This window comes from Paramormyrops kingsleyae, chromosome 9 (assembly GCF_048594095.1).
Source record: "Paramormyrops kingsleyae isolate MSU_618 chromosome 9, PKINGS_0.4, whole genome shotgun sequence".
Classification (NCBI taxonomy): domain Eukaryota; kingdom Metazoa; phylum Chordata; class Actinopteri; order Osteoglossiformes; family Mormyridae; genus Paramormyrops; species Paramormyrops kingsleyae.
Window position 1 is genome coordinate 17,888,774 of NC_132805.1, and position 10,375 is coordinate 17,899,148.

General features: G+C 37.1%; 1 protein-coding gene across 2 annotated transcripts in view; it reads right to left on the bottom strand.

Moving 5' to 3' along the window:
- Nucleotides 1-8,511, bottom strand: part of cep162 (centrosomal protein 162) — a 66,418-nt gene extending 57,907 nt beyond the window's left edge. The window contains exons 1-3 of one of the 2 annotated variants that reach the window (XM_072716484.1): nt 8,439-8,511; nt 7,923-8,004; nt 7,269-7,413 (exon numbers count right to left, since the gene is read on the bottom strand). In XM_072716484.1, coding sequence (XP_072572585.1) covers nt 7,269-7,413; nt 7,923-7,982 — 205 coding nt within the window. In that variant the 5' untranslated portion in view covers nt 7,983-8,004; nt 8,439-8,511. Of the gene's footprint in view, nt 1-7,268; nt 7,414-7,922; nt 8,005-8,438 lie in introns of those variants that run through there. The other variant, XM_072716485.1, reaches the window with a different exon arrangement.
- Nucleotides 8,512-10,375: the final 1,864 nt, after the last annotated feature.

A 10,375-nucleotide genomic window follows, 5' to 3' on the forward strand; every position in this document is an offset into this window, starting at 1 on the left:
TTAAAATTAACGCAATTAACCCATCTGCAGCGCAGAATGACTCAAAATCCCTGAAATGTCTTTGTCAACCCATTTCGGGCAGTTTTGGTGAGTTCCATTTACCCTGGGAACTCGTATTCCAAGTCGGAGTTTTGAAGCCGAAAGTGACGACATGCACGCTCCCGTTTCTCGGAGATCCGAGAAATGTCTCAGCAGCACAGAGGATCCAAGATGGCTGCGCCTTTTATCAACAGAAGGGACAGTTGTAGTTTTATACTGTTTAAGCACTACTTCTCATTAGTGGCTCATTAAATCGGTCGCACACACAATGCCATCCAACTTATCTGTGGACGTATTGCTACGGAGTTTTATACGTAAAGCATCGCGCGTAATGTGTTATCAACTGATATTGTTAACAATGGCAATTAACTGGGCTAGAATCAGATTTCATGATTAGTCGGATTATTTGTCGGATTTATGGTAGTTCGGGCTAATTGTAAGTGAAGGAAGATAAAGACCATTTAAACTGAGGTACCTTAAATCCGACAAGTTGTCCGGCTAACCAGAAAATCTTGCTTTTTGATATGGGTCCATGGTATATTGCACTTCTGTGGCAGATGGATTGCATCTGACTTGTATTCAAGATGTTCAATAAACATGTTAAGTGCATATATATTCCCTTTTCTCTTGAGTCTGTTTGCTCATGCAAAATGAAATGTGATTAATATAGATTAAAAATGAATGATATTTAATTGTGATTAATCTAAATGAATCCACAGCAACCCTGTGATTAATCTGATTAAAAATTTTAATCGTTTGACAGCAGTAAGTAAGGTACCAATTTTTTGTACTGTACAACTGTAATTTGAGTCTAGTGAAAAACCTGGGCATTGCATGTGAAATTTGTCAATTACAGAGCCACACTACCCTATGTACAGTCTATGTACAAACCAGTATAAGTATATAGTATAAGTTTTTACAGCTACACTATGAACATAAAGTGAAAACACAAGTGCAACATAACAGAATCGCAGGTCTAACAACATTTTAGGGAACTTACAAATTTACAAATTTACAAACGAGAGGAGGCCATTCGGCCCATCAAGCTCATTTGGGGAGAACTTAACTAATAGCTCAGAGTTGTTAAAATCTTATCTAGCTCTGATTTAAAGGAACCCATGGTTTTAGCTTCCACTACACTAGCAGGAAGACTATTCCATACTCTAACTACACGCTGTGTAAAGAAGTGCTTCCTCAAATTTGTTTTAAAATGTTCTCCCGCTAATTTCCACTTATGGCCACGAGTTCTAGTATTTAGACTAATATTGAAATAGTCATTTGGCTGAACAGCATCCAGACCCGTTAGAATCTTATAGACCTGAATCATATCCCCCCTTAGTCTCCTTTGCTCAAGGCTAAACAGATTCAGTTTCGCTAACCTCTCCTCATAAGACATTCCTCTAAGACCATGAATCATTCTCGTAGCTCTTCGTTGCACCTTTTCTAAGGCAGCAATGTCCTTCTTGAGGTATGGTGACCAAACCTGCACACAGTATTCTAGGCGGGGTCTTACCAAGGAATTATATAAATGTAACATCACCTCCCTTGACTTAAAAACAGTAAGTCTCTTAATCATTTGCATTTTTGCATCATTATTTCTTAATAAATACAATTATACCATATCCTGTGATGGTGGAACCTGCATCTTGAAAACCCACTGCCCATTCAAAAAATAATTACAACTAAAATTCAATAATGACTACCATAATCATTTACCTTTTGTCTAGTTTACTTTCCACTGACGATTCCCATGATTACTCCACAATTAACACAAGGAGTTAAAACTTGAGTGTTCAACTGATGGAAAGAGAGCTCTTTGGGAAAAAAAAAAGGAAAAAAAAAAAAAACTTTGAAAAGGGGTAAAATTACATTATTGTTTTGATTTTCATGATGTAAATCATGATTGTAAAACTAGAAAAAGATATTGTACCACATAATATGAGCATTTTCGGTGTCTGGTCTCTAAGAGTGTAAAAAAACACTATTAAGACTAATTAGAGACACTTAATTTACAAGAAGGCAACTGACAAGTATTATAAAAATAAAGAAGGTGCCTAGACAGTTTTCATAACCAGTCAGTCATTTTTTCCTCCTCTCCAATATTTTTAAGTTGACTGGGATGGTCACGTTTCAACAATAATGTTGTAAAAATCCAAATAACTTTACAGATCTTCATTGTAAAGGGTTTAAACAATGTTTTCCATGCATGTTCAATTAACCATAGTCAATTAATTAACATGCACCTGTGGAATGGTCGTTAAGACCTTAACAGCTTACAGAAAGTAGGCATTTAAGGTCACAGTTCTAAAAACGCAGGACACTAAAGAGACTTGTCTACTGACTGTGAAAAACACACAAAGAAAGATGCCCAGGGTCCCTGCTCATCTGCGTGAACGTGCATTAGGCATGTTGCAGGGAGGCATGAGGACTGCTGATGTGGCTAGGGCAATAAATTGCCATGTCCGCACTGTGAGACGCCTAAGACAGCGCTACAGGGAGACAGGAAGGACAGCTGATCATCCTCGCAGTGGAAGACCACGTGTAACACCTGCACAGGATCGGTACATCCGAATATCACACCTGCGTGACAGGTACAGGATGGCCACAACAACTGCCCGAGTCACACCAGGAACACACAATCCCTCCATCAGTGCTCAGACTGTCCGCAATAGGCTGAGAGAGGCTGAACTGAGGGCTTGTGTGTTCCTGGTGTGACTCGGGCAGTTGTTGTGGCCATCCTGTACCTGTCACGTAGGTGTGATATTCGGATGTGCATGTTAATTAATTGATTATGGTTAATTGAACATGCATGGAAAACATTGTTTAGACCCTTTACAATGAAGATCTGTAAAGTTATTTGGATTTTTACAACATTATTGTTGAAATACACAGTCCTGAAAAAGGGACGTTTCTTTTTTTGCTGAGTATATGTATATGAGATAATAATGGAAAAAAAGCTACCTTGACTCACCTAAAGGACTAGGAACAATTATATAAAACTGTGTTCAGCAAAACAGTATTTCAGTAGGTCAGGTAAGTAGCATGTAAAAGTAAAACCATTAGAATTCCATAATAATTACTTAATTGTGGCTAATCTTCACAAGTAATGTAACTTACCATCGATAAATAAAAATGTGATCAACACCACCAGGCACTGATATACTAGATCATACTATTCCTTTCTTGTGTAGGTCAGGCATTGGCAAAATTAATACTTCAGTGCACGCATATCTTGGACCACAATTTTAGGGAAAAACAATGAGCTCATTAAACAGCAACAAGTTCAAAAATAATTAAGATGTGTAGTGCACTAGGGGTAGGGAAAAAAACAATTTCATGATTAACTGTTATAATATACTGATTCGCAAAATCCCAAGATTGATTTTGTTCATTTATGAATTTTCCCAGTGACTTTGAAAATATAGTTTTACTTGGCAACAAGGGGCAGGTAATGTTTAGACTCAGAAATCATTAACAGTGCTTGGACTAATTTAATGTAACAAACAGGCTTTCCCACTTTTGAAATGGCCAATCCTTGGTAAAGTTAGTCTTATATTTGATATTCAATTTTTTGGCATTTTGAGTTAACAGCAACTTGTGTACATCTTCTGGTTTTCCAGATTACTTTACAGGCAAATTGTAATTAATATTTAAATGTTTACATGTGTACTTCACAATCAATAGCTGTCATTTGTTTACAGTCACTGGTGGCTAATGGACACAGTGCAATCATTCATAAATATGTATAGAAATAGATACTCTGAAAATTAAGTAGTGCTCATTGCCCACCATAGTGCATTTATCAAACCACACTTTACTTCACACGTCTACCCCTTTATACTTTATATGTAATGTAATTTGAAAGTAGGTAATTTCTAATGAACATGCATCTCGCTCTCCTAAAATGTCAACAGCTTTGTCATCTTTCCCGGCCACATATCCACGCTGTGTGTGTGTGTGTGTGTGTGTGTGTGTGTGTGTGTGTTGGATAAAGGAAAACATGATTGGAAATTAAAACAATTATTGATATATTTTTAATGACAATCAAACTGTACACCTGGACATACATTTACGGAAGAGGATTAGGGCCACCATGAAAATATTATTTGAATTCTGACTTTAATCTCAGAATTCTGACTTTAAACTCAGAATTCTGACTTTTTTCTCAGAATTCTGACTTTAATCTCAGAATTCTGAGTTTAGAAAAAAAAGTCAGAATTCTGAGATTAAAGTCAGAATTCTGACTTTTTTCTCAGAATTCTGACTTTAATCTCAGAATTCTGACTTTTTTCTCAGAATTCTGACTTTTTTCTCAGAATTCTGACTTTTTTCTCAGAATTCTGACTTTAATCTCAGAATTCTTACTTTTTTTTCCTAAACTCAGAATTCTGAGATTAAAGTCAGAATTCTGAGAAAAAAGTCAGAATTCTGAAATTAAAGTCAGAATTCTGAGATTAAAGTCAGAATTCAAATAATATTTTCATGGTGGCCCTAATCCTCTTCCGTATACATTGTCAGTGATCTACTGCGAGCATGCCTTTCTAGCTTTGGTGGCAGTAATGGTGTTCTTGGCCATCACTGTACTTTTGAATTGTTCATATTTTCTTGCATTGAAATATGTGGCCCTATTGCAGTACCTACTCATGTGATTGGCTGAGCGTTGCACATGGCACGTTTTTATGTGGACATGCTCAGGAAACGATCATGGTTTCAGTAAGAAAACATGGCTCAACACAGATTGCTAATAGTCAGCCTCATGATCTCATATCGCATGTGTTAGGTTTTGTTAAGATGAAACTTATGTTCTAAATGCAATACAGTACACTATTTTGTTTGTTGGTTAAATTAAAAAAAAATATTGTTTTTCTTAATGTTTGACAATCTGCACAATGAATTGATTCTCAAAGAATTGTTCTAAAATGACGTTTCAGCAAAATTAAAATCAAATCAAATCAAAACTGAATCAAATCAAAATTGGGCACTCGTAAATCGAACTACATTAAATTATGAGTTCGGGGCTGATTCCGAGCACAAACTAGGACCCTTGTTAAACTTAAGCATTATGTTGGCAAAGGGAGGTTGCATGAAGTACTATATCCACATGTGCCAATATTGTGGCATATGTGGTTTTTCTTTTTTCTTGAATGTCGCTTAAGCACTGGATTGTTCTAAATTTTTCAGTGAGAAAATAGGCTAATGCATCAGAAAAATGTTTTGTAACCTTTTTCTACTCATCGTTATGGAAGGTGCCAATAGTTCTTGGAGGGCACTGTACACTTACCTAAAGGATTATTAGGAACACCTGTTCAATTTCTCATTAATGCAATTATCTAATCAACCAATCACATGGCAGTTGCTTCAATGCATTTAGGGGTGTGGTCCTGGTCAAGACAATCTCCTGAACTCCAAACTGAATGTCAGAATGGGAAAGAAAGGTGATTTAAGCAATTTTGAGCGTGGCATGGTTGTTGGTGCCAGACGGGCCGGTCTGAGTATTTCACAATCTGCTCAGTTACTGGGATTTTCACGCACAACCATTTCTAGGGTTTACAAAGAATGGTGTGCAAAGGGAAAAACATCCAGTATGCGGCAGTCCTGTGGGCGAAAATGCCTTGTTGATGCTAGAGGTCAGAGAAGAATGGGCTGACTGATTCAAGCTGATAGAAGAGCAACTTTGACTGAAATAACCACTCGTTACCCCCGAGGTATGCAGCAAAGCATTTGTGAAGCCACAACACGCACAACCTTGAGGCGGATGGGCTACAACAGCAGAAGACCCCACCGGGTACCACTCATCTCCACTACAAATAGGAAAAAGAGGCTACAATTTGCACGAGCTCATCAAAATTGGACAGTTGAAGACTGGAAAAATGTTGCCTGGTCTGATGAGTCTCGATTTCTGTTGAGACATTCAAATGGAAGAGTCAGAATTTGGCGTAAACAGAATGAGAACATGGATCCATCATGCCTTGTTACAACTGTGCAGGCTGGTGGTGGTGGTGTAATTGTGTGGGGGATGTTGTCTTGGCACACTTTAGGCCCCTTAGTGCCAATTGGGCATCGTTTAAATGCCACGGCCTACCTGAGCATTGTTTCTGACCATGTCCATCCCTTTATGACCATCATATACCCATCCTCTGATGGCTACGTCCAGCAGGATAATGCACCATGTCACAAAGCTCGAATCATTTCAAATTGGTTTCTTGAACATGACAATGAGTTCACTGTACTAAAATGGCCCCCACAGTCACCAGATCTCAACCCAATAGAGCATCTTTGGGATGTGGTGGAACGGGAGCTTCGTGTCCTGGATGTGCATCCCACAAATCTCCATCAACTGCAAGATGCTATCCTATCAATATGGGCCAACATTTCTAAAGAATGCTTTCAGCACCTTGTTGAATCAATGCCACATAGAATTAAGGCAGTTCTGAAGGCGAAAGGGGGTCAAACACCGTATTAGTATGGTGTTCCTAATAATCCTTTAGGTGAGTGTATATTCATTTAAAACATTTCACTTCCCTTACCGAAAACTGTTAATTTCATTTTGATATTATAAAACTGAAGTCCACTAAAAAAGACCATGCTTGTCAGTAACCTTTTTATGTCCCAAAGCCTTAATCCAACACAGGGAAAGGTGTTATGTTATTTAAAATTTTTTAAATAAAATCACTACACTCCAAATTTACAATATATACACTACCAGTCAAAGGTTTTTGCACACACTGAGATTTGCTATATTTGCATGTTACTCATTTAATATTTACTAAAAATACACCCAGTAATCTTTGCTAACAAATAAATTTACAGTATGTTTGTCAGTTCATGACCTTTATTAGCAGGAAAATTTCACACATTTGATTCATCAAAGTAACCTCCTCTAGAAGTTACAACAGCAGAGAAAATGAGGCATTTTTTTCTACAAAAACATTACATACTGCTGTGTTTCATTGGATGAAAAGTTAACTGCCATTTAAAATTAAAGGACAGCCTAGAATTTGACAATGCCATCACCACGAAACCAGTTAATAGGATGGCAGACATGCACCATTACATACTCTTTCCATGTTTTGAAAGAAACTTCTTTTATTTGACTTATTTTCATTTATAGTTGTTCACTCAACTTTCCAATGCTTAACAAAAATTAAAAATCTGCAGTTTATGAAATAAATGGAAAAGTGGTGTGCAAAAACTTTTGACTGGTAGTCAGTATTCATATATTCACATACCCCCATTCAGAGTCTCTTCATCTTCATTCCACCATGATCGAGACGGCCCAGTAGTATGTGCAGGGTTTTGGAGAACCTTCCCTAAACTGTCCAACTCAATGGAACGACTTGTGCCACCCAAATCCACAGAGTCATCAGAGATGGACTGAAAAGAATGAAGCATAAATTTGTTATGCCTAACTAGTGAATACATGCATCCCTGTAAGTGACAAAACAAAACAGCACTCCACTTTGACATTGTAACAGTGAAAACTAAAAATGTTTAGTAAAACAAAGTAAAATCACTTCCATATTCTATGAAATGTGTAACATATATATCAAAATCTTATTACCATAGACCATTTATAAATGTAAGGTGCATGTTGTTTTAAACAATTAAAATGTGTCAAATTAAAGCCACCAAGAATTCCATTTTAGATGAAAACAGCAAGAACTTATGGATAAAAATTAATCTGACTTAAAGTTTAAACATAAGCATAAATTATTTAAAAATATTTCTAATCTACGGATGCCAATGGAGTTTGGTAAACGGGAATTAATTCAAATACACAAGTGGAATAAGAATGGGAGGAGAAATGCGATAAAACAGAATTGCCGCTTTGCAGTAAAAAATAAAAATAAAAAATCACATACAAAGCCTAGCAAAATACTCACCTCTTTTAAATACAACTCAAACTGTTCGTCCAGCTCTTCCTTGGAGAGACGGTGGGACATGATTCTTAAACCTCAAGTACACCTTCAAACAGAGTAGAACATAAAAACAGTCACACTATTGTACAGGTAAGGCTGCAATGTTTGTAGATAATTTTGTGAGTTTTAGCACTGCAGTTTGTTTTACTAATGCTATGTATCAAATTGACCAGTTATATATTTTTTAGGCAAGGTATGTCATGCAACAGTTATAGAAAAATCAAGTGATGATGTCGGTTTTCTTTTTCTTTTATACTCTTACCATGTACGTTTTGATCGCATCACAATGTTTTTTTAACAGAACACTTTAGCTAGTTATCTAAAAGCGTACTTCTGCCCACCGTGTATCCTTACCATAACTATCGAAATCAGGGAAATTATTTTATAAGACAACGTTGTTACATTAGGAATCCAATCTGTTCAATATTCATACGCGTAAAATTATCCCAAAATACAGCGATGCATATTATACAAACATACCTCCTTCCCGCCATAGCAACCGGGCTTGTCTCTCCAAGTATTGCAGTAATTCTCTTTTTCTGCGATTTCGTTTATATAAATAGGCCTGATTAAAAGTTGCATACTGACATCTGCTGCACAGGAGTGATAATTACACCCCCGACTGAAATCCTGCTACAGTTTCGAAAGCCATTTAAAAATCTGCATTTATCAACATTTGTGAGCTACATATTTTATATTCTTGAGAATGCAGTGTCTGATACTTTCCTGGAGCTTGTCCTTGACACTGTGACACACTTTAGCACAAAAATCCCAGTTAGTATCAATATCCACAAATGCTTGTGAGATGAATTCCATCAGTTCATCCACTGTGTGGGGCTTCCTCTCAAAAACCTTCTCCTTTGCTATGCCCCCCCCCCCCAAAAAAAAAGTCCATGGATGTCAGGTGGGGTGAACGTGGTGGCCAGTCAATGCTGCTACATCGCCTGATCCAAGAATGTAGAAAGGTGTTCTCAAGATAACTAAAATGTGACACACTGTCAAGGACAGGCTCCAGGAATATATCAATGTGGACAGAGGACATTTTTAATGCATAAGAGACTAAGCATGACCCAGTGTTGGGAAAGTTCATTTTCTACATGAACTAGTTCAAAGTTCAGTTCACACATTTTAAAATGAACTAGTTCAGTTCATAGTTCATAATTCAAATTTTTTTAACTAAGTTCGCAGGTTCCAAAATGAACTAGTTCATAGTTCTTTTATTTTTTCCAGTATGTTGCTGCAAGCTGTTACCCTAAGAATACTGGCATTTTCCAGTTGTTGCCCCCCATTCAGTCCACACTCGTATCCAGCTGCAGCTTTCACCCTACAGTATATTCTCAGAAACATGAGGAAGAACATGCTGCTTGAATGGTTTTTTTAATGAGGAATTAAGAAACAATCTTAGGTAGGAACCAGGCTGAGGTAGGAAACAAGGATGTACCTCAAAGCGCAAAACATTTAAACATTGATTTTCTTCTCAGTAAGTCACTTTTCAATTTTTTGCGAATGTATTTTTTTCTGAGTTGTTTGCCCAAAGAAAAAGAACAGATCTAGAACTTGGGTAATAAAAGTGAAATATTTAGTCCAAATGAATGAGAAAAAACTAAACAAAAAAAACCCTCAATAACTTAAAAAGAGTCAAACAGAGTTCAAGGCCATGAACATAAATAAGTCAAATAATAATAATAATCATCAATGGGGAAAAAAAAAAAGGTTTTTGGTTCCCGTCCCATCCCATTCGCGTTGGAGGGTTTCCGTTCCCATCCAATTTAACCGCCAAATTTTCAAAACCCATTCCCATCCCGTTCAGTCCCGTGGGATGTCATTCCCGTACCGTCCCATTCCCGTCAAATTTCAAAAACTCTTCTACCGCTCCCGTGTTTTTCATATATTTCCGTTAGCGCTTGTTTTCCGCGACCAGAGTGGCAGATATTTTTGACTAGGGTCCTGGGAAAGTTGCATCAGCATCATATATACTGGTGCATGCCATGGCAGAATTTCAGAATAGAAAAATACGCAGGACTCGGTTCACGTTCACCCAGAATATGAACGAGTTCATGAACGATTGTTCAATTAACTCGTTCAGGCACAACACTGGCATGACCCAATCAGTACTGTAAAATAAAAACTGAATACCTACTTTTAAAAATAATGTAAAATAAAAACATGACTTTGGAAAATAATTGTATATTTACTTTTGGTCCACTCTGTAGAGTAAGCATACCTATTAAGCTCACGTACCCTTTAAGCTCACATACCGTTTAAGCATACTACCATCTTTGAGCTCAAATTACAGTGGTACCTCAGAACTCGAATTTAATCCGTTCAGAACTCTGGATAGAATCCTAAAAAGTTCGAGTTGTGATCGTATTTTCCCCATAAGAAATAATGGAAAACCAATTGTTTCCGGCCCCCAA